Source organism: Enhydra lutris, unplaced genomic scaffold, assembly GCF_002288905.1.
Source record: "Enhydra lutris kenyoni isolate GAN:26980312 unplaced genomic scaffold, ASM228890v2 scaffoldscaffold52, whole genome shotgun sequence".
In the NCBI taxonomy this organism is placed as follows: Eukaryota; Metazoa; Chordata; class Mammalia; order Carnivora; family Mustelidae; genus Enhydra; species Enhydra lutris.
The window spans coordinates 9,403,013-9,428,460 of NW_019154136.1; the positions used below are offsets into that span (position 1 = coordinate 9,403,013).

General features: G+C 50.2%; 1 protein-coding gene across 1 annotated transcript in view; it reads right to left on the reverse strand.

Annotated features, from left to right (window-relative positions):
• LOC111157126 (steroid sulfatase) overlaps positions 1-25,448 on the reverse strand; it is a 148,646-nt gene that overhangs the window by 68,181 nt on the left and 55,017 nt on the right. The window contains exons 2-5 of the mRNA XM_022518368.1: positions 5,775-5,918; positions 2,941-3,062; positions 2,730-2,852; positions 54-477 (exon numbers count right to left, since the gene is read on the reverse strand). Coding sequence (XP_022374076.1) covers positions 54-477; positions 2,730-2,852; positions 2,941-3,062; positions 5,775-5,918 — 813 coding nt within the window. The remainder of the gene's footprint in view (positions 1-53; positions 478-2,729; positions 2,853-2,940; positions 3,063-5,774; positions 5,919-25,448) is intronic.

The following is a 25,448-nucleotide window of genomic DNA, read 5'->3' on the forward strand; positions in this document are numbered from 1 at the left end:
TCACCAAGCACCGCGTGGCAACAGGCAGCATCTGGAGAAAAGGCGATACCCACCGTCGCAGGAACTGGGCCGCGTCGGCCGTCAGCCTCTGCATGAGGTTGTCGTAGGACAAGGGCTGCTGGGTGATCTCGTGGTTCCTCATCAGGAAGCAGTTCAGGGGCCGGAAGTAATGCAGGAAGCACACCAGAAGGCCGAGGATCGTGGCGGCGAGGCACAGGAGGCAGACAAAGACCCCGACGGGCACGTGCACCAGCCCCAGGAACCTGAGCACCGCCAGGGTGAGGAGTGTGATGGCGATCATCTGCAAGGGGATGAAGACCACCACCCGGACGCCCCCGGTGAAGACGCTGCCTTCACCCGGCTTGCAATCTCGCAGGTTGGTCACAGGGATGCCGTGGAAATAGTCAAAGCCGTGGCTCAAGGGATGGTGACAAAAATCTGTCTTGTTGTGACAGTTTGTCCCAAGGTGCCACTTGCCTGAGAAGACAAATGGGTGATACATTCAGACCCGGCCAATACCCCCACGTGACTATCAGCTTCGGCTTCCCACACGAGGCAACGCGGGGTCGCTCTGTACACGGACTGGCCCAACTCCTGTTCTGTAGAACCCCACAGTGCTTCCGTGCCTTCTCCACACACAACAGGGCATTGACTCACTCGACCAGAAAACAACAACCAATTCTGTGCTGAAAATAACAAAATAAAACAAAAGACCAACACCTGACATATTGAATAGGCAGGTGACAAAAATCCATACAAAAACACAAGTGTTTTTTAAAGACATTTCCTTAAAATTAAAGTAGAACTGGGATGCCTGGGTGGCTCAGTGGATTAAGCCTCTGCCTCCAGCTCGGGTCATGATCTCAGGGTCCTGGGATCGAGCCCCACATGGGGCTCTCCACCCAGCGGGGAGCCTGCTTCCCCCTTTCTCTCTGCCTGCTGCTCTGCCTAGTCGTGACCTCTCTCTCTCTCTCTGCATCAAATAAATAAAATCTTTAAATAAAAAAAATTAAAGTAGAACCAACTTGGATTTGTCCCTTGAATATTAAAAGGGGAAATGAATACTTTCCTAAAACACTACCCCTGAAGCATAACCGAGTCACACCTGTAACTCAGCAATTATTTTAAACATCTATGTACAATTCTAATAAAATATTGATTATAGCACTAGATTAGTGAGTGCCTCACAAAAGAAAAACACAATGGTTTTATGACAAAAGGAGAGGAAAGAGCACGGTCATATTGCTTCTTTGAGAGATTTTAGGACTCATTTGATGTCCCATGTGGACCTCTGTTTATCAAGTAAAAAGGGAGAATGGATCATTTGTATCCGTTGAATAAAGTCAATGAGAATGTCAACTGAAACAAAGTCTGGTACAGTTTTAGTATTAATATATAAAATAAAATGTTCAATAGCATTGTGTGTGTATGTAGTTTTGTATGATGTGTGAGGTATGGCATGCATAATTATCTATTAATCAATCTATTAGCTATCATCTGTCTCATCTCTGTGTCTCATCTATCCATCCAACCATTTATCCAACTACCCATCACCCATCCATCCATCTACCATCCAACCATTCACCCATCTCCTCTCCAGGTATCCATCGTCCATCCATCCACTCATTATTCATCCATTCATCCGTTCAATATCCATCCATCCATCCAACCATCCATCAACCATCATACATCCATCCATCCATCCAACCATCCATCAACCATCCATTCACCCAACATCCATTCAACCATTCATCAGGATCCATCATCCATTCATCATGTATCCATCCATCATCCATGCACCCATCCATGCGTTTAACCATCATCCATCCATCTATCGTCCATCCATCCATCATCCATCCATCATCCATCCATCCAATCATCATCCATCCATCCATTATCCATCCATCCAACCATCCATCATCCATCCAACCATCATCCATCTATCCATCCATCCAACCATCCTCCATCCATCCATCCATCATCCATCCATCCAACCATCCATCATCCATCCAACCATCCATCATTCATCCAACCATCATCGATCCAGCCATCCATCCATCATCCATCCATTCATTCATCCATCCATCCATCCTTCATCCATCCATTCATTCATCCATCCATCCATCCACCCATCATCCATCCATCCAACCATCATCCATTAATCCATCCATCCATCCATTCACCATGTATCCATCCATCCATCCATCCACCCATCATCCATTCATCCATCCATCATCCACCTCTCCATTAATCATCCATTCATCCATTCATCATCCATGCACCCATTCATCCGTTTAACCATCATCCATCCATCAACCCTCCATCCATTTATTATCCAACCATCCATCATCCATCTATCCATCCATCCATCCACCCATGATCCATCCATCATCTATTTCATCTACTGATCTGTCCATTCCTCCATCACCGATGTTGTCTATTTATCCATACATCCACCAGTCCACCCATCTACCCATTTATCATTACCTATCATCTATGTAACCATCCATACACACACACACACACACACACACACACACACACACATCTTTACTTTCAAATAGCCTGGATAGGTGTGCTGTATTTTGATTTAGAATTGAAATCATTTCTTCGCTATGTGAAGTTGTGCAAACTGTTATCAGCAGTGTCATCCTTCCAAAGGCAGTTATCATGCCCTCTCCCACTCACCCTGCCCAGGCCCTCAACTCCCCCTCCTCAGCTGCCCATACCTATCAAAGCTGTTGAATAGCCTTGATTCTTGAGAAGCTTGGCAAAGGTAATCTCACTGGTGGGAAGTCCTCCAGAAGAGGCGGAGAAGATAAACACCCCCATGAGGGACTCAGACGCCATTCCTGAAGCAGGAGAAATGATCCATTGAAGGAGGAGGTCAGGGATGCCCCCAGGAGGACCACAGCCATGGCTATAGAGCCTGGGGGTTACCTGATCGGATGGGGTACCGGCCTGTCATGAAGGCTGCCCTGCTCGGTGTGCACAGGGGTGAAGCTGCCAGGTGGTGAGTGAGCTTCACCCCTCCTTCAGCCAACCGATCGATATTGGGCGTCCTAAAACAGAAGACTCACGTCATTCATGACGACCTTGAAACATGCAGTTTGCACTGTGCTTTTTATCATGGGTCACCTCCCTATCATCCAGGGAAGCTCGCAGAAGGAAGGGTGACACAGCACAAGTCATCCCAGTGCCTCTGCTCTGGGAATGGACCAGCTGATCCTGTCAGGGTGTCATTCCACTCTTGCTAGGCATTCAGGAATGAACCTCTTTCCATTCTGGGGCTGTGCTGAGTTCTCAGCCCACATCCTCCACTGGGAACGTGGCCGCTGCCTCTCTGCCAACCTGGCTACCTTCCAACCTTTAGCTCCTGGCAGAGATGGGATTCTTGTGGGCCTCCTACAGCCAACCTTGTCCCATGAGGGGGCCCGGTCAATATGTAGGACACAGATCCTATCCCAGCAGCTCCTCATTATAAAGGGACAGCACGGCTAACTGCTCCCTTAGACACAGATGCACAGAGGCAGGAGTACACATCCTGTTCATCATGGCCCACAGCCTTCTGCTCCGGGGCCCATGCAGACTAGCCCTTGCTGATACACAGCTTGAAGGTGAAGGTCATCTCCCTGCATTGCTCACGTCCACCTGCTCTCCCATCCATGAATTTAGCATATGCATTTAACAGCCCACATCCCCCCTGTGCTCCTGCCTTCCGTCACAAGATTTAGAAGGCACAGAAGACCGAATCTGCGTATCTGACTTAACTTCTCATGCATAGACTGGCCCACAGAAACATCTGACTACTTTGGGGTCCGAGCTGATTACATATAAAACAAAAAATAAAATTCATAAGGAACTGGAATCTGTTATGGAAAAAGACAGATGTGGGGTACACTGTGGCATAAGTTCTTCACTGTGATTGTATACGCCTTTTTTTTTTTTCTTTTGAGATCTGGTAGAAATGGAACATTAAAATTTGACTGTAATTTTTGGATTAAAACACCTGAGTCGGAAAGGTCACGTATTATCTCAGTGATATTCGGGAATACATAGGATACTAAAAATCACAAGATATTTATCTTTCTCTGACTGATTTCACTTAGCATGATACTCTCTAGTTCCAGTGATGTCATCGTAAATGGAAAGATTTCATTCTTTTTGATGGCTGAGTAATATTCCAAGGTGGAATTTAAGAAACAAAACAGAGGAGTATCGGGGAAGGGAAGGAAAAACAAAATAAGATGAAATCAGAGAGGGGATAAACCATAAGAGACTCTTAATTCTAGGAAAAACAAACTGCAGGTTGTTGGAGGGGAGGTGGGTGGGGGAATGGGGTAACTAGGTGATGGGCATTACGGAGTGTACGTGATACAATGAGCACTCGATTGTATGCAACTGATGAGCTGCTACGTTCTACCTTTGAAACGATTAATATCCTATATGTTCATTAATTTTAAATAATAATACAATAAAAAATAAAGTGAAAAAACCATAAACAAAATTTAAGAAATGATTATGACTCTGCTCAGAAAAAAAACAAAATTAGTAGCAACGGAGGCATAAGAAAGCGTCCAAAAGTAAGACCTACACGTTTTACCACGTGAGGCCCCGAGTGGGGAGAAGAACGTAAGCAGACCATTGGAATCTGTCCTCGTCTGTGTGTTTCAAGCTCTAACAAATGCTGCAGGTGAGGGCACGTTTCAGACACGACAAGCAGCATCTGACGCAAAGCCTCAGCACGGAACAGACCCACATCTGCACGCCGTGTCGTCCTCAAAAGGACAACTGATGCTCGCTTTCTGTTTGATCTGACACAATGCAACGCAACAGTCTCCCGAGCTCCCTCGCTGGGTTGAAAACAAGATGAGGCAGCGTGAGGACCCCAGCGTCCACGGCACTCTCTGGTGCATTCGTCCCCCAGCATCATGCTATTATTATGATGATTCACAGATCTTACAAGAAAATTCTAGTAAAAGCTAATGATCTCCTCTTCCCTGACCTTGTGTCACTCAGTTCGTACTGATTGTTGGTAACATGAGGCTCAGAAGCCGTTGAGGTCACCGTCTCCCCATCATTATCAAGAGAAAATGTGAACGTTGATGCCACTATCCTATGAGACAAGGAGCGACTTTCCTTTTTAAATCAAGGGGCCCTTCCATGTTGTCTGACGTGAATGTGGTGTGACACAGGGGGCTGAGACACAGAAAGCCCCCTCTGTCTCTGAGTCTGGTTCCCATCTGGTTCCCACAATGAACCCTGCTGCTTGAGAAGTTGTGCAGTCTTCCAACCTGGCGTGCGTCCCTGGGCCACCTGTCCCAGGCCAGGGTGGCCGGTAATTGTAAAAACAAGACTTGGAGCTGGCGAGCAGGGACAGGGGCCATGGGGGTTCCCACTGCAGTAAAGCGAGTACCCAACAGAGAGACTTACCTAAAACATCTAAAGCCACGGGAAGAACCAAAGGAGCACGGGTGAAAAGCCGCATAGCATGGCTGAGTAAGAAAGAGTCCTTGTGAAGGTCTTTCTAGCTTTCTGGGCTTACCTTGTGCAAAGAGCTCGAGTCCCACCCGTCTTCCTAACGCCACTGTTGGTGCATAGCTACGTAAAGTCACCCGTGAACGTCACCACCGGTATGTATCTACATGTGTGCCTTGAAGGGCTCTGACCCATGTGGGCATTGTGTGCTCTGTGTGTGTGAGCTCACATCCCTCGTGGCCGCTGCCAGCAAGCACGGCCAGCTGTCCACGCAGCAACCCCGTCAGCCAGCGCACCTGAGTGTCTTGTTGCCATAGCAACCGGGATCTCCGATGCCAAGGTCGTCGGCCATCAGTAGGACGAAGTTGGGCCTTGAGGCCGCGTGGCTGTGGGCCTCCCACAGGAGCAGCAGCAGCAGCGACACAGGGACCCTCATGTTTCTGCAAAGGGCAAGCAGACAGAGGGAAGTGAAGGACGCCCGCATGTGGCCCACCATCTCCTTTCCTGGGACCTTCCTCTCACCCGTCCGCCCCAGATGGTATGTGCCCCCAAGACATGCTGACACGTCGGGGCAAAGAACTTCATCTCCTTGTTTCCAAAACAAGCACTTCTTTCTCCAAGGATAGCAATGACCTCTCATTTCTCCAAGGACGGGCAACCAATGACCTCTCTCCTCCAAGGTGGGCAAGCAATGACCTCTCATTTCTCCAAGGATGGCAACCAATGACCTCTCATTTCTACCCAATGCCAAAACATATGCTCTCTTTGGAAAAACGCAAACGCAATCACGGATCATGTCTTCCCAGAAGGCCAGGTCCATGCTTAGCTAAAAGCTCCCTATTTGAGCTGTGGACCCACAGGTGTTCCAAAATCAGTTCCTTTATAAAATGAGTCTTTTTTTTTTCTTTTTTAATGGAAACCGGGTTAAATAGTTGCAAACTCAAAGCACACAAATTGCAATGGCTGAGCAGCAGCTGCGGGAGCTGCTGGGTCATCGGGCAGAGCAAACGCCCCCAACGTAGGAAACCCACATGATCATCACAACACACACTCGTGCCGGGTGACGCCCACACCCTAACCCCGGCAAACAGCGAGCACATGACCTTCCCAGAGAAGGGGACTCTGCGGTTGGCAGTCCAGATCTTGCGACAGGGATGTGAGCTGGGACAGTCCATCTGGGCCCAACGCACTCCTTAATGTCCCCACAGATGGGAGGCGGCGGGGTGCTCGGTGGCCACAGGAGGTCAGGGAAGGTCCATGATGAGCAAAGCGAGGGACAAGGTGGCACGATGGGGAGCCAGGAGCCCAGGAGTGCGGGGGCTTCTAGAAGCCTCTAAAGACGAGGAAGCCCATTCCCCTTGCCAGCGTCCAGCAGGACCTGGTGGACGTGCTCATTTCAACCCCAGAAGCCTCCCTGCAGACTTTCTGCCTCCAGAATGTTGGGATGCGTGAATCAGCGGGGTTTAAGGCCTCCGGAGCGGTGGTTGTTGGTTATGGTGTCGGGGGAAACCTGCTCCCCAAGAGCATGCAGACGGCCTACCGTGTGCTGCGTGTGCGCTCAGCGCTCCGCCCTATAGCACGGAGCTGTCCCCGCCCGAGCTAGACACCCTGCTCGGATCCCAGGCCTCCTGCGGGTCTAATGCCCCTGCAGGGCAGGATGCAGGAAGCGCATCAAAGGCCTGCGTGTGTGTGGGCAGGATGAACGGCCAGGACCCCGCAGCCTCCTGCCCTGGCCTGTGTCCCCGCGGAGCACCCGCATCTCCTGCTGGGGGGGGGCGGGTGTCTCTGGCTGGCCGCACTCCAGGCCTGCGGTGAAGGGAAGAGCAGGCTGCCGTCCCTCCGCAACGCGGACGTGGATGCTCCCCGCCTCGTCCCGACCCCTCGTTTCCCTGGGCCCCAGCCACGTCTGGCGCCCAGAGCTCAGAGTCTCCTGAGGCACTTTCTCCATGACCCCGGGGCCCTGCCAGCTCGGCAGCCTTCGGACAGAGACCGGGAAATCCCGTCTCTTCCGCACACACGTGCAAACAGGCCTCTGGTCTCCACGTCGCTCGTGACGCCACCTTCAGGACCACCTGGAGCTTCTGTTCTCTGGGTCTCAGGACGCTAAGCTCGCTCTTCCTGCTGGCTTGTCGGTCCATGGGCAGGGAGGGCTCCCTCCTGTCTTCTGCTGACCCGGTCCTGCTCTGCCATCTTCGTGGACAGCGGGTGGGGGTCAGGGTCCTTGTTCAACCTTCCAGCGGGACCCAGAAGCCTGTCCTCCTTGGAATCAGAGTCTCTGCTCTGTGGGAGAACGTCGGCTTCCCATGTCATCCGCGGCCTCCCTGCGCACTCTGTCCCCAACCGTCCCAGTGGTTCTCAACCTCAAGCTGGTGCCCCCATCCATTTCGAGCCAGAGCTGAGAAAGCAGGTTGGTGGGGTTGCTGTTTACCCGGCTCCCTGGCTGGGGAGGAGCTCTGGGCCCTGCCCCGTGGGGACACAACACCACAGTCTCCAGTCGCACCCCACTGCTGTGTTGCCCGCACGCCCTCCTCTCAGAACATACCCTCAGATGCCAAGTGGTCTTGGCAACCAACCAAATGTGGTCGGACCATCTCTGGGCAAATGTGCAAAAACCGCTGATCACTAGTGTATACAGAAGGCGGGAAAGATGCTCTGGTCCCTAACCATGCCGTGGGCCCCACAAGGGCAGCGGCTGGGGAAACGGGGACCCAGGGAAGCCGCGTGAGACAAAGTGTGGATGTTCTTTCTCTGCTGAATTAACATGCCTCGCTCCAACTCCCCCAAACAGGACATTAACGAGGATGGAACAGTGCGTTTCAGACGGCTGGAACGTTGTACGGGTAAGAGAAGGATTCAAAGACAAGCATCCGTCTGTCACCATGAGAACCGCCACAAAGGACGGCTTGAGGATGACAGAAGACACCCATTAGGGATGCCCACAGTACAAGGAAGGTGGGCACGGCCGGGGTCCCTGCATGGACTGGACGCCTTGCAAATCCCTAACCGATACCAGAGGCACCTGAAGGACCAGGTCCCTAACGTCCTGTCCCCGTAAGCACACAACGGGGGGAGTTCCCGCCCCGAGAAGGCGACAGCCACAGCCCTGGGGTCACGGCTTCACCTCTGTCTTTTCACACGTCACTTCATACACAGAATAAAGAGATACAACTTCCAACTTGGACACCACAACCTGGCGAGTGGGCGCAGGCCCTGTACGTACTTTGGCTACTCCTGTACTGAGCGACCTACGCGGACAAGTCCCGGGAGCAGGTGCTCGTCCCCTGATCGATTTACCTGTACGGCACGACTACGACTGGTTTATCCTGTAAATCAATGAGGACTGGTTCTTAGCTGACCACTGATATGCCCACTTCTGGCCAGCTCTGCCGGCCGCGCTCTCACCCACAACATCTCTGCGCCCTGCACCTGCCCCCCACCCCCTCTGCTCACCCACACAAGCAGCCTGGTGTCTACAGGTGGATGTGGCAACGGCCACCCACCCGAGTCACTGTGAACTCCTCCTCTGCACCCACAGGCCTATCTTCAACGCTCACCGATGACGCCCATCGGCCGAGACAGGCCCCCACCGCTCACAGCAGCTTTCGAGTCCCGCACACGTGCGCAGCAATCCTGGCAAGGCCTTCAAAGAGAAGGTCAGGCCCTGCTGACAGTGCTTCCTTCCCAGGCTTCACCTGCCTCCTGTGGGTCTCTGCGGTGTGTGCAGGGCACCAGCTTCCCTGCTCACCGGGGGAGACCCGTCTCCCAACACTCATCTTCCAGCTGCCTCTAGGAACCCAGAAGACAGGGTCCTTGGCCCCTGACACGTTGGTGACCTGGAACAACAACTTCCTCTCTGTCCACACCCACTTCCACCCCCACTCCGGCATCTCCTCCCACCCCTCGAGCATCCTCCCTTCTTGAAAAATCGAACTTTGCTCTCCAGCCCTCCCTTCCTCTGAAGACAAGCAAAGCCAGGACCCGTGGCCCTGACTGAAGTCACAGGGTTATCCCTAACGCTGACCTCCATTCTCTCTTTGGCGGCTTTTCCTCCCTGCTTGTCGGGAAGTGGAGTGTGGAGAATTACGAGTCAGGGGTCTTGTCCCACTCAGGCCACCAGCCACGAGGTCTTGGGCACAAAGCACAAGCTTCCTGTGCCTCGGGCTCACCCACCGTCCCCTGCGATCCTGTCTCTGCCACAGGGAGTCAGCCCCCATGGTGGAAACAAAGGGTTTCCACACAACCACGATCTTGGAGACCCCCGCACTCCCGTGTTCTCTGCACTGTTTGCAGCGGCCAAGGCTCGGGAACGAGCCACGCATTGGCCAACAGATGCATGAAGAAGACATGGTCTCTGTATAGACGATGGTATATTACTCAGTCGTGAAAAGAAAGAAAATGATGCCATTTGCGACAACAGTGATGAACCAGGAAGATACTATTCCAGACGCAGAGAGACAAACACAGTATGAAAGGAAATGGGCAATCTGGAAGAAGGAAAAGAACTGAACGGAACGCTCGCTAGGGGCAGAGACACTGGGGAAGTTGGTCCAAGGGGACACGTGTTCTGTTATACGATGAGCACATCCTGTGGACCTGGTGGACAGCACGGTGACTACAGTTAATGATTCCTGGCTCTACACTTGCTACACCCTTTGACAGTAGATTGTAAACATTCTCACCACACACCACAAAATGGTGACTAATACGTGAGTCGAGGAGTATGTTAATTAACTGATTTGTGGTCATCATTTCACAAACTAGATGGATATGAAATCATCATGTTTCCATTACAGATGTGCACAGTTTAATTTGTCCCTCAGACCTCAATAAAGCTGGGGGGTGAGGGAGGAAGGACATCCCCCCACCTCCCTACAAGGAGAAGAAAAAGAAAGAGAAGAAAAAGTCTCCGAAATGATCCAGTGTGAGATAAACAGCCCCTGTATGGAGGACGAGAAAGTCACTGATGGTTCAACCAAATCCGTTCCAATTCAACCCACTTACGGGGCAAAAACTGGATAATGTATGTGATGGCCTGGGATGGTTTCAGGGTGGCACGTGTCACAGAACGACCCCACATGCACCTGGCTGGCCAAAGGAGGGAATCCACAGGATTCCAGCACCCATGCCAGTAAGCACTGGAGTGACAAACGTGGTTTTGGCAGGTGATGTGACATTTCGGTCCTGGCCCCATGCCCGGTGGCGGAGAAACCCGGGGCCGTGATTCAGCCTCTCTGTTGGGACCTTCTTGTGTGAAATGCGGATAATCCTAACAACACCTTGTGCCTATGATGGAGAAGATAAAAGTATACACTTAGCGCTACGAACGCGTAAGGGGCTCATCACTACGGGCCAGCGGCCGTCAGTGGTAGTCAACACGGTGCTATTTTTATAACTCTGTGTAGACTATAATAAGAATAGCAACAGAGTTTCAAGCCAACTGTGGCAGCCGACTACCTGGCCCCGGCGACCGCCTTCCGGTATCCTCATCTGTATAATCCTGTCTCCTCGGATGTGGCAGAAACTCACAACCTGGTTCTGAATGTGGAGAACAGATGGCACCTGACATCGTGGTTACATCACGACCTCCATCTGGGTAGCAGCCTCGGGCTCTGGCTGGATTTCAATGAAGTGAGACTCTATGTTGGAGAGACCCCCCTCCCCCACGACGAGGAACTAAGGGAGGCCTGTAGCCAACAGGCAGCAAGGACATGAGGTCCCCATGCTGACCACCTACAAGGAACAGAATCCCACCCACAACCACCTGCGTGAACTTGGGAACAGAACCTTCGGATGAGACCACTGCCCTGGACGGCACCTCGATCCCAATGAACCAGCTACATTGTGTCAGATTTCTCACCCGCAGACACTCTGAAGTATGCTTTGAGCCGCTGACTTTTACACTCACCTGTTCCACAGAAGCAGAAACTAATACAAAGTCCAAGAGCTTTGGATGGGAAATTCCACTGCATTAATGAGGACCTGCAAAGACTTTCCATGGCAGGGGCTCAAAGGCCAGGCTGAACTTATTTTAAGAACAGGCTTCATTAGCAATGAGCAGTCAGAATTTATGTAAGTAATTTAAAGATACACGGCTCAGCTCACCAACCATGTGAAGAATGAATTTGTTTTATGACCGAAAGTTGAAAATACCGGGAATGAAAAATGGACTTACGGCAGCCCAGAAGGATACGGTTGACAGAGATTAAATGAAGCAAAATCCAGGCTCCGTGGGAGTCTTAAAGTTCTACCCCAAATCCAGCTCTTTCAAAACTTACTTTGGCCCACCCGGCTTTTACTGGACATAAAAATCAAAATTCATTTTTTTTTTCAAATCAACGTTGTATTGTTGTGTTTTTGCTTTTATTCTGAAGGTACAGAGGGAAAACAGAGCAGCCACTATGCGGAGAACCACTCAGGTGACGGGTTTTCCCTCCACGTTCTTGTTCTCATGCTGCCGCCGGGAATGTCTGAACGCATAGCGTTCCTACGGCCGCACGCCATTGCTTTGGTCTTTGTCTCCTCCATGCAAGACTCTCACTGTGAGATGGAGAGAGCCTCAAGGAAGAGCAGGAGTCAGAAACGGACCACAGCACTGTCAGCCCACCAGGACACGATGGGCAGACACTGTGGAATTTAATCTGGGGGTGACGTGCATGCCCCATCATTCTGCCCCTCTGTGACGGATGGACATAGCAGAGTTGGGACGGAATGTAGGCCCGGCGGGCCACGATGCCACAGAGATGCTGCTATCCAGACCAGCTGGGGGCAAGTGGGAGAGAACAAGGGGACTGATCTTAGATGCAATTCATACACGCAGGTAATTAACCAGACAGGAGGCGTCAGAGGGAGAGAGCGCAGTCAACGAGACGTCAGCCTTGCTCTCCGGAAACACATGGTGGCCGTTAGCTTTGCGAGAACAATGAAGACAGAAAATGTCTGGGGCTGAAGATGACATCTGCTTCTCGCTGAGACGTTACCACAATAAGGATCCATTACTGGAAAAATCCATTCCAGTTTTCTGTGCATTTTCCTGAGAGGCTTGGTTCAGGTGTAGACCTTTCCTGTTTCTTAAATTAGAATCAAACTCCATAGGATCAAAGCCCTTTAATAACTATTAGTATCTACAGAGTATTAATTTGTGAATCACAGAATGGCTGGGTTTGGTTACCTCGATGTGACATTCTGTCATTAACTGTACCTCCAAAATGTGCCTGCGGTAGATACAGCTAGACCTCGGGTGACAAAGATCACCCACCCCAGTGAAAAATGCTAGAAAATGTCAGTCGGTTAATAGCCATTCAGAATCTCTCTGCATAGAAACTACTACTGTGTGAAGGAACCAGAACTTATTTTTTTCCCCACAAGCATGGGCATTTATAAAGATGTTTCAAACTATTAAAACTCAGTTAGTTGATAAAAGTACTTAAAATATAAATGAAAATGCTCTACTCCAAAACATAAGTATGGCACATTAACTTCTGAAAAACAGCATAATTTCCCTCCTTCGAAAATTAAATTATTTTTCTGAACTATCCTAATTTAGCAAAAAAGCATGAAAACACTTTCGGGAGGAAGTAGGTATTCCTAAACCAGAGCTATTATGAGGGAGACAGAGACAAAAGAACATTTTCATAACTGGAGATATAATTACATTAAATTTGTTCATTAAAGAAAAATTAACACGACTCTTACATAACAGAAACCTCACCATGGCAACAAAAATGTTCCTGATCTCTTTGCTCAATGGGGAAAAAGGCAGATTGAAAATAGAGAAAACCCTACATTACAAGCCATATTTTTTTAGAACAAAGGCAGTTTTATTCCATTTAAACTATATGTAATAAATTTCTTGACTAATGAAATTGGTTAAGAAAGGGTTATCTAAACAGATGTCCTGTTTTCAAACCATAAAAACCATCTGACATCAGGACAGCAAAAACCTATCTGAATATGTGTTAAAACGGGTAGGTGTTTCTATAGATTTAAATAGCTCTGTAAATTGTTTGTGATTTTTCTAATGCAACATTGTGTGCCAAGTGTCTTTTTAATAAAAAAACAAATTGCCTGCAATTCTTCTAAAATAAATATTCACGTTTTACTTATTCAACAAATCGCTGTTTTTATGGACTCTGCCACAGGAGATGGCGCTCAGGTCTTTGCACATGTCCACACACTCAACTACACATGCTACAACGAAGCTCATTATATTAGTGTCATAGCATTAATTATGAAAGCTATCTGAAAAATTAGGTCCTAACAACTGAAATCTTCAGACAGCTCGGGGAAACACTCAGTTCAGAAACGGAGAAACCCGCACGGCTCCCACTGACTTCTCTGCCTCCTTTGCTGCTATGGCTGACGCTCCAGGACACCAAGAAGAGGGACGCATACAGGGAGCCCAGCCACGACGCTTCCCAAATTACTGGTGACGTTCCTCACCGTCCAACATGCAACCGAGGAGCTCGATCTTTGGACACCTGTGTCTATGGCTGGACAACACCGGCGCTCCAACCACGTCTAAGCGCCTGTAATATTTATGTTCCCAAAACCTGATGGTTTTTCCCTAAGTGTGCCTGGAACTGACTCCATATTGTCTTCCGATTTGAGAGGACAGGGGTAGACCTCTGAAAGCATCCGCACAAAGCAAAACATTCCATGAAAATTGTAAAAACCAGAGTCTGAGGAGCCTATGACACCCCGTGATGTTTGAGCTTCAGAAAAGCATTTCCCTTCATTGTCCAGGTCAACCTCCAGCTGCCTCAACTGTATTTGGCTCCTCGGCAAGGCTGAGTGTTCCAGCTGACACGGAGAAATGCTAAGAGGCAGGTGCTCTATGACACCGATGAGACTGAGCTGGTCATGAGATCAGACCCCTTCCAGCCCGGTCCGGGAGGTGGGAAGTTCTTCAGGAAACGTGGTTAATAGTCCTGCCATCTCCTCCAGACCCAACCGGGCAAGCCCACTGAAAGGGAGCCCCTCTGTCCCCTAGAGTTCAGAGCAACTGGGAAGTACCATGTCCACGCCAGTGGGGAAAGCAACACCAAGAGCAAGAGGCATCAGAAGGAGACATGGGGGCATAGACAGGTACCAGTGGGCAAAGCCACAGTGACAACACCCACCTTTCTGTCTGTATCAGATCATTAGCTGCCAGGCACCTTGTTACAGAGACCACCCCTCACGTCCAGCAACCAGAGTCCACACTGCACATCCAGCAAGTGGAGACTACCCTCCATGTCCAGCAACCAGAGACCACCCTCCACGTCCAGCAACCAGCATGGCAGGCTCTGGGATGACTCCCATGGTACAGCCGTGGAGAGTCAACCTGACTGCTGGTATCACCAGCTCAAGGATGCGTGGCAAGGGACTGATGGAATGAACGGCTGCTAGTCCAGTACTCTTGGACCCCAAATCCATTCACAGAGAACTGTGACAAGAGGGGCCCAGCCACATGGTCAAGGGTCACGTTGTGGCTGGAGAAGCCTTCTATTTGACTTTATACAGGGCTGAGTTATGTGAGGATTTTATGACCGATTACACAATTTTTAAGTCAGTTTTAATTGTGGTAAAGATCGAAATAAAACTCACCCACTTAACCATTTCTCACTGTACAGCTCAATGGTCCTAAGTCTGTTCACAGCTGTTGGCCACCCATCACTGCTGTCCATCTCCAGAATGCTTGTCACATTGCAACACTGAATCTCTGTCCCCACGAAGCACTGACTCCCCATGTCCCCTCTCCCAGCCCCTGGGACCCATCCTGCCCCTCTCAGTCTCTATGCATCTCACTACTCCAAGTATCTCATGGGAGTGTGATCATACAGGATGTGTCCTTCTGTGTCTGACTTCATGTCCCAACGTTCATCCATGGGGTAGCAGAGGTCAGTACCTCCTTCCTTTTTAAGGCTGAATAATATTCCTGTGTCGATGGACCACATTTTCTTCATCCACTCATTTTTTTAAAAAGATTTTATTTATTTACTTGACAGAGAGCAAGTGTGCACAGGAGGGGGGCGGGGCAGCAGAGGGAGACGGAGAAGCAGGGAGACCAATGCGGGGCTTGATCCCAGGACCTTGAGATCATGACCTGAACTAAAGGCAGACACTGAACTGACTGAGCCACCCAAGAGTCCCCATAGCCATTCGTCTGTTGACTGCAATTACGTAATTCTAAAAGACAAAGTATAGAAAACAGCTAACCAGCATTGACTGCACTTCTGGACCCCTGACCCCGGTTATGGAATTCTTTACAGCTCTTTGCAGGACTATGGTTTGTGAAGAGGTACATATTGTGAAATAACTTTGTCATGCACATGCTAACAACATGTATGTTGTTATCCATGTCCCTGTAAGACACTTATGTACAACCCAAATACAGTTGTGTATCACCTTCTAGTAGGACACTGAAATGTCCATGAATATCAGTGTCTTGTAAAAGTTAATACTTCAACGTTATCCCAAAGGGTACAGGACAAATTTTCATGGCTCCCGATTCATTACTTTCATTCGAGATGGCTGAGTGTCTTGTGGCTAGATGTTCACATCTAACGGCCTGCTTTTAAGACAAAAGAGGATTATCAGTTCCCCCACTGTGTAAATAATAACTCGTTATTATCATAAGCACATATTTACTTACAATATCACAGTCCCAACAAAATACTTAATTCCATGGAGCTTTGATACGGTGTCATTTTGTGGAAAGTATATTTTGTAAGGAATGGATTGCCTTTAAGATCAAGCACTCCTCAAACTCAACACCCAAAAACAGATAATCAGGTTAAAAAACGGGCAGAAGACATGAACAGACACTTCTCCAATGAAGACGTACAAATGGCTATCAGACACATGAAAAAATGTTCATCATCACTGGCCATCAGGGAGAGTCAAATCAAAACCACACTGAGACACCACCTTATGCCAGTCAGAGTGGCCAAAACTAGCAAGACAGGAAACAACGTGTGTTGGAGGGGATGTGGAGAAAGGGGAACCCTCTTCCACTGTTGGTGGGAATGCAAGTTGGGGCAGCCACTTTGGAGAACAGTGTGGAGATTCCTCAAGAAATTAAAAATAGAGCTTCCCTATGACCCTGCCATTGCACTACTGGGGATTTACCCCAAAGATACAGACGTAGCGAAAAGAAGGGCCATGTGTGCCCCAATGTTCATAGCAGCAATGGCCACGGTCGCCAAACTGTGGAAAGAACCAAGATGCCCTTCAACGGACGAATACATAAGGAAGATGTGGTCCATATACACCATGGAGTATGATGCCTCCATCAGAAAGGATGAATACCCAACTTTTGTAGCAACATGGACGGGACTGGAGGAGATTATGCTGAGTGAAATAAGTCAAGCAGAGAGAGTCAATCATCACATGGTTTCACTTATTTGTGGAGCATAACAAATAGCAGGTAGGACAAGGGGAGATGGAGAGGAGAAGCGAGTTGAGGGAAATTGGAAGGGGAGGTGAACCATGAGAGACTGTGGACTCTGAAAAACAATCTGAGGGTTCTGAAGGGGCGGGGGGTGGGAGGTTGGGGGAACCAGGTGGTGGGTATTGTGGAGGGCATGTATTGCATGGAGCACTGGGTGTGGTACATAAACAATGAATTCTGGAACACTGAAAATAAATAAAATGAAATAAAAAAGATAAGGGGTTATCTTAACGGCGAATTACATTTTTCTCCACGTTAAAGGACAACATGCGAGTCGAGATGCAGTCGCGCTTTCCAGACGAGATCCTTTGCAAATGGAAATGACCAGCGCGGAATAGGGCCATTAGCCCTGTATGTCCTATGCTCAGAAGAGTAAACACTCTGCAAACAGTGGTTGTCAGGGGCGTCAGAGCCCTGTAACCAAGACACGTGTGCTGGAATTAGAGGCCAACCTGCTTCCAGAGGGATGTTATCATGAGGAGCAGGGCTTTGGGGACGGGGTGGGATCAGCAGAGAGACAGAGAGAGAGAGATCACAAGTAGGCAGAGAGGCAGACAGAGAGGAGGAAGCAGGCTCCCCGCTGAGCAGAGAGCCCGATGTGGGGCTCGATCCCAGGACTCCGAGATCATGACCTGAGCTGAAGGCAGAGGCTCAACCCACTGAGCCCCTGTAAAGCTGTCTTTATCAGGGTGAGGAACAATCCGTTGGGCAATGACTTGAGAAGAGATAGATGAACATGATCCTAGCTGCTAGAGAGTGGGGCCAGGCATCACTGCTGTCACAACGAGATTAGGGAACAACACAAAGACGGCTCAGAACAACCAGGCCATTCCCGCTAAGGGCATGGTCAGCCAGCTGCCCTTGGGAACCCTACCCTTCAGCAACCTACTCAACTCGTCCGTGAGACGCATCTCCGAAAAACGATCATCAGCCCCGCCATCTTTGCAGGGACGATGGAGTGGGGGGCGTCCCCACCCCAACACACACGCTCTCACACCATCACTCCCAGTTTTTGTAGTGACTATAAACATATGGATATTGCCTTCAGGATCTCCAAGCAGAATGCAGAAGGTTTTTCTCTTCCCATGTAACTATGTGCATACGGGGCAGATGGTGCGATTCACGTGACATCCTCGCCACCATTTAAACCACCGTAAAGTGTCCAACGCAGTCGTCGTGAGAACGTCGGCAGTGTGGTCTAAGCACCACCCGCACCCGCTTTCAGAACATCTCAGCGGCCCCAGAGCACAGCCCGCATCCAGCACACTCCCATTCCCCACCTCCCCCTCCTGCTCACCCTTGGCAACCGCTAATCTGCTTTCTCCAAGGACGTGCCTCTTCTGGACAGTGCACAGAAACGGACTCACGTACCATGTGGCCACGTGTGTCTGGCTTCTTTCCTTGCGTACAACGTTTTCAAGGTCCGTCCACACGGTAGCAGGTATGAGCCCTGAGTTCCTTCCCCTGGCTGGGGACTATTCCGCGACAAAGGGCCGCCATGTTGCTCGGCCATCCGTCTGCGGATGGACGTCCGCAGTGCTCTGGTTGACGGGTGTCTTTTGGACCAGAGTTGCCACGAACATCCATGTGCAGGTTTGTTGAACATCTGTTTCCAGTTCTTTGGGGATACAGTCCCAGGAGTGGGATGGCCGCATGGTACGGAGTGTCTGTTTACATTGGTGAGGAACTGCCCAATGGCCTTGCACACCAGCTACAGCATCCCACACTCTTCATTAAAACCCAGTGTTTTAAAATCCGATCTGAAAGCGGGACATGCACTGAGAGGCACAGGCACTAAACCAGGAAGGGATGGAACTTCCTACACAGGAGACCCTGTCTGCTTCCAGCGCTGGTGGAGGGAACGGGGACAAGAGGGGAACCCATGCAGCCACCAGACTGTAGCCCACAGCAGAGTCCTCCAAGCCTCCCTGGAGTCAGACCCCAAGCTCTGTTGAGGGGAGAGTGTGGATCTCCCCATAGAGCATTGGAAGCCGCCGGGAGCTGGACCTAATTTGAGCTTACCAAACCGCATGGGACCAACAGAGCCGCTCACACAAGGGGCCAGATGGACAAAGGCCCGTGATGTTGTCTGGGGGCGAATACTGAACTTATGTATCCACTTAGTCACTTAGACTCAATGTCTGCCATTAGGAAAAAACCTCTATGTGCACACAGACACGTATACAAGTATATATAAGTACACAGATCTACGTTAGGTACACATACACCGTGGGAAGTAGCACAAGATGCACAAACATTAAATGATCAGACACTGCGATGCCTGACCGGCTTTGTCAGTTAAGCACTGCCTTCAGCTCAGGTCATGATCCCAGGGTCTTGGGATCAAGTCCCACGTCTGCTTCTCCCTCTCCCTCTGCTCCTGCTCAAGTGTGTGTGCCCTCTGTCTCTCTCTCTCTCTCTCTCCCAAATAAATAAATAAAATCTTAAAAAATATATATATAAAATGATCAGACACCACATCTAAAACATTCGTAATAATGATAAGTATGTTAAAGGATTTTTAAAACAATCCAAGCGTGTCTACTCTCTTCCACTGGTGGTAACTTCTGCAGAAACGTCTGTAGACTTTGTCAAGACTTTCATAAGATTAAGTGGAAGCCATTCAAAATTGCCTTCAGCTGAAAATCAGTTTTGAAATAACTACAGAAGAAGATCCGATCTTCGGAATAAAAAGCTGAAACAGACAGTCAGAGGGGGACAGGGAGACGGGCGTGCACGGAACCTGTCCTGCAGGCCTGCAATTAGGGTAGAGATCTCTGCTCTCAGACAAGCAACACCATGACACCCTACATAGTCCTGGACACTTAATGATGGTAAGTGTCTCTGGGTTAAGCGTTGTCTTCAGTAAGACTCAAGATACCGCATCTTCAACTGAGGCCGCATGTCCCTCAAGGATCTACGTTGTCTGCGGTCAGTCCCCCCAGCGGTGTCCAAACTGAAGCTTCTCGCGTCCAGACTTCTTTAAAGTCCGACATGCCCTTGGCCCACATCTTCACAGGCTGAGTTTTCTCACACTGAAAGCTCATTATCACTTGTGGATGGACAGCTGCAACCACAGGAAACTGAGAGTATCCAAGCTCGAACAGCAACACCGTTATACTTGACAACAGAACCCAATTCTACGTCATGAGCAAATAATGCCACTTCCTTGTTTTCTCACGTGGTGCCTATCCAAATGCAGACACAGGACGCCCAGTGTCGTCACACAGCGTGCTGACCGTACTAGGGACTGAAGTTGGGCACTGTCCTGGGCTGGCTGGGACCAAGGCAGGTCTTAGCTCCCGGGAGGTTGTCGCACTCTTCACTTGTGCTGGCGTCCGTGGCATACCAAAGAGTCCTGCTAGCCAGGGATCTGGAAGCCCCGTGCTGTGGTCCCTACGGCTCTGCAGACTGGCAGAAGGGGGCTTGCAGGAGACTGCTGGCTTATACAACAGGCATGGCCAATGGGAAGGTGTGTGACGATGGCCAGCTCGGGTCTGCTCTCCTAGTGATGGACACCAACGATCAGTGTGAATGTGCCGGGAGAACACGCATCCAACACAGGGGGGACAGTGTGTGTCTGGGAAGAGAGGACGGTCTCAGATGGACGCTAGTAAGCCTAACAAGTATGACCGATGGCAGGAGGATGCTGGTGTCAAGAAGGTGTGAGCGCACCGCGAGTCGCGTGACAAAGATGCTGGCCGATGAAAGCGTGAGCGTGAGCTCCGTGACCGACCCACTGACTGGGTCCCTGAGGGCTAAACTTAGTGCTCCTTGAGCGTATGTTATAGAAGGAGATGTTTCTGAGACAAAGAAGAGATGTTCCAGCCAACCCCGCCCACGTCGGACCACAGCTGAAATAGCATTGGCCAGTTGGTATCACCGCTCTCGAAGAAGGAGAGACAGATGTCTCCAAGCTGCGGCTGGGGGATGTGCGGGCAGATAAGACGCCCGAGGGCACAGACAGCACTCCCCGTTCTGCACACGTGAGTGCTCAGGAATCGCTCACCTTTCACACAGTACACAGAAGGCACCAAAGGTGTTTAATTTACATTTGCTTGAGCCGCGGTGTACAAGACAGAAAGGACTTAGCCGCTGTCTCAGAGCCAGGACCGTGTCCAAAACCAGGAACGCCAACCTCAGGATCTGCCAGATCACGAATCCACCAGCCTGTCACCTGGCCTTTCCCCAGCCATGACCGGGGAGAGATTGAAAAAAAACCCCATCTGCCGGGGCCATCATGGGAGGAACGACCTGGTGGAGAAGCAGGGAATTTCAACACAGTGACGGCTGTCATCCTTCCCGGCCCGCAGATGCTGTCGGCCCGTGCGCAACTCAGCATCGGACATCGATCCAAGTGGGAAGAGAAACATGAAAGCTGACCCGTTGAGAGAGGAAACCCGAGCAGACGCACGCTCGCGCGGTTCTCTGCAAGGCGTACGTCTGTGAGGCTCCATGCTCGGCCCATTACACGGCGCGTGAGATCTCTCGGTGAAATAAACTCAGTGCGAAGACGATAATTAAGAAATAATTTGGCAACATGATTTAATTACGGGTCATTTAAGTGTTTGGAAACAGCCATAAAAGCGATTTGCATCTCACTAATTAGCCCCATGTATAACCCCTTCTAAACCTTCCCCTGCTAAGCATCCCAGAAAGTCATTATAATCAATGGAAATCTCCAAGCAAGAACAGATTTCAAACACCGGTGTGGGACAGGACGTCTTAGGAGAGCACCCCAGACGCAGATAGGTGCCATGGGCTGCAAGACGTGTTTATGGGCAAGGCTTCTCGCGTCGGGGATGCAGCCGCTGGACGAGGAGATGGCACCGCCTCTCACGTCCCCTCCTCTGTTGTTTCTCCTATCAGCGGGAGGTGAATGAGTACATTCCCGGTGAGCATGTTCTCCTTGGAGACGGGGCCTCCCCAGCCAAGTCCCGACATCCCGTACCAATGCTTCTTCAAGCACAGTCCGGCTCAGCTGCAAAAGCTTGGCCAGCAGGTCCTGGGACAGGGACACATGCAAGCACCCCGGGAACACTTCCTACCTTGGAACTCAACCACAGTGAATAGAAGAAAAGGTCGTTAAGTTCACGAACAACGTTTGGTTTCACCCAAGCCCTGGGATCCTGGAAGACACGGACGGTTAAACAATACACCCACTCGCACTGTTTTGGAACAAGGCTGACTGCAAAGCGCCTCCTTTCCTTGCATGCCTCAGAAGGATTTCTGGATGCCTCCAGACAACCCTGGACAAAGCCAGACAGAGACCCTCCAAATCCCCCCTCTTTGTCTCAAGCGCTTCACAGAATGGCCTGTCCCCATTCATCAATCAGAAGAAAACACTGGTCAGACTTTGGTTCAGCTTCTGTCTTGCCCCCGGGGCTTTGCACGTTGGCTCACTCTCAGCTGGAGCCGTCAGACAGCCCCTCCTGGGGACAGCCTGGCCCCAGGGGAAACCTGCCTCGGAGCCATTGTCCTATCGGGCCACCCAGCTGGCCCTGCTTCCCACGCCTACTTCCCCCTGGCTTTGTCTACTTCCCTTTACACAAGTAAAATCCTTCTTGCCTAAGCTTTGAAACTGTGCAGACCTCAGGACAAATATGTTTTTCCCCTTGAAAGAACGCCTCTGGATAAAAGTCTCTCCTTCCCGGCTCTCCATGTGTGTGTCTATCTGTCGCCACGGAGACCAGGTTGTCTTGGGGGGCGGAGGTGGGGGTCTTGCCCCGGCAGAGCTGGAACCCTTTCCAAAGAGCAGCATTTGCTCTGTCTGGACCTACCAAGGATGGCCTTTGGGGTCTACAGATGAGCTGCCGTTTTCCTGGGGGCACCAGGAGGAACCCAGAAGCACTCAGACATCCCAGCAGGAAAGAGAAGATTCATACAAAATAAGAAAATTATGGAAGAATTCACTAAAAGGTTGACAGGGGTGTGGGTAGGACTAGGGAAGCCAAGGGGGACAGTGCTGGCCCCAAAGGCTGGTACCATCCTGATGCCCAAAGCGGAGAGAGTGGTCACCAGAGCCTACAAGGGCCCTTGATGGGGGCAGAGACCCCAGTCCAGAACACAGCCCTTCCTTTGCAGACCTTTACCAGAGGAAGAACGGCTTGGATGAAAACCTCAAACCTAGTCCCCTCCCCTTCCTGATGCCGCATCTTTCCTTAGCCGCACACACCAGAGCCAGAGGAAAGACAGACTGTTGATGGTATCCCGATGGGGCTTCCTCCAGGGAGGAGAACGGAATGGGGGAGGGGGACCCAGAGAGGACAACAGGGAGGAACTCCGGAAGGTCGCAATGCCGCTCATGTCTCCCACCCCATTACACGGCAGCGTTCATTCTCCGTCTGCTCCAGAAAGCCCTGAGCTCACCCACCCAGGAGTCCAAGAGGGGAAACCGTAACTGAACTCTGGTTCAACTGCCTCCACAAAACCCATTTTTCTCTCCACCGCTACCACATGAGGTATAAGCCGCCTGCCTTCCTTCCACAAGCCAGAAGGACCCGCGAAAAACCATCAGAGAAGGACGGTACTGGCTCAGACTCCCTTTACAGCACACAGACATCAAGACCTTTCTAGACAGCAGGTTTCGACGGCGAGCATCTGGAGAGCATAAGGCCATGTGAGTTCGTGCAAGACCTGGGGGGCTGCATCTGTGGGAAGGCGAAGAAAGGAAAGACGGAGATAAATCTGCCCGAGTTTCCAATGTTGCCCTGGGCATCCTCTGCAAGCCATCAGAAACAACGTGACTTGAAAAACTTAACATGTTCAGGTGGAAACGATGTCAATAGCATTTATAGTGCGCCAGCTGTATACCAGGTACATCAAGGACGGTGGTACAAAGAGGAGCTGAGAGTAGGGCCAGCACCATGCAGCAGCGTGGGACCCCCACAGGGGTGTTTCAGATGCCACCCCAGGTAAGTGTCGCGCTTGCCGTCCTCATGATGAACATCTCCTTTCCACTCTCAAAAATGCCCCGAGTGCAAATGAGTAATAGGGTGGGCCCACATCCAATCCTCACCATGGATGCCCGGTCATCACCCGCCTTCCTTAAAGCAGAAAGTCGAGGCTAGGGGATAGGCGGGGGTGACACCAGCAATCAGTACAGAAGCCACGACCGCAAGACAAGGTCGGTCCAGGTGTACGGTCTGCATTCAGCCACCGAAAATGACCCCTCCCAGCCCCCTGGTCTGCAGACAAGAACATGTGAGAAAGTCTTATTTGGAGGGGAAATGACCACAGGGGAGTAGGTGGGGGCTCTGTACATTCTTGGTCACCCCCCTCCAAACACACCCACCTGTGATGGAAGACCTCTGCAGAAGGTGATCTGTTTGGCAGAAGGTGATCTGTTTGGCGGAAGGTCTGGCATGTGTCCCCTCCGCAGGGAATGCAAAGGAGAATTTGCGGTAAAGTGCAGAGAAAATCCCCAGGCTGTAGGAAATGACCCTCTGAAACTCCAAGGTAAGGCTACCTAATATATATATATATATATATATATATATACACACACACACACACCTGTGTAGGTGTGCGTGCATTTGCAGATGTGTATCTGTGCGTGTGTGTGTGTGTATATAGCGCACATGTGTATACGTATGTATGTGTACACACGTGTATATGCATGTATATATGTATGCGTGTGTGTATGTGTATGCACATGGATATAGGTGTATATACATTGGTATGGGCTCTTCAGGGATGCAAAATGTTGAAAGGATGTTTTTGATAAAAATAAAATGACTCTTCAGAAACTCAACCCTTGGATGCAAAATAATGATTTTGACTCTCACCATTTCCCCTGAAGGCGTTCGGCACGAGCCTTCCCCAAGTGGGCCCCTTTGGCATGTGTTTTGTTGTGAGCTGAAGACATTCAAAGCCCAAAAGATTCAGGAAGAGCCATGTACCTCCCCCTTCCCTGCCTGGAAGAATTTAGACAGAGCGGCTGGTCCAGGAAGACAGCTATCATCAGAGAGAAGCACAGAGTCTGGGCTGACTGGAGGAGGCTCGGGGAGCTTGGCCGGGCCCTATGTGTTCAGATCTCTCTCTGTGACCCTCACCAAACACCTGCTCTTCCTGCGAATTCCCTTCCTCTCCTGTGAAGCCCAAGACCCTGACCCCTTTCTCCTGAGCTCAGGATGGTACATACGCTTCAACGGCCTATCTTGGAGCCCCGCACGTAGGCATGAAATTAAATCTTTCTCTGTTTATCGGTCTTACGCCAATGTCATCAATAGAATGGCCAAAAGAACCTAGGAAGGGAAGAAGGGAAAATGTCTGTTTCTGTTCCTACACCCCCATGGGAAATGCACAAAAATAAGTACCTGTTTGGAATTAAATTAAAAACTTAGTAAAATTTTTTAAAAAAGAAAAAAAGATAATTGTCTTCTAAACGATACGGAATATTCCAGAATTCCGTTCCCATCTCCGCGTGATCTTGTGGAACAGTATGTGAGCCCAGATTGTTGGGTCAGCTACCTTAATCAGCCAGCTGGTCCTTGCCAGTATCTCCTCTGATGTATCCTAGATACGGGGGTCTCTGTCA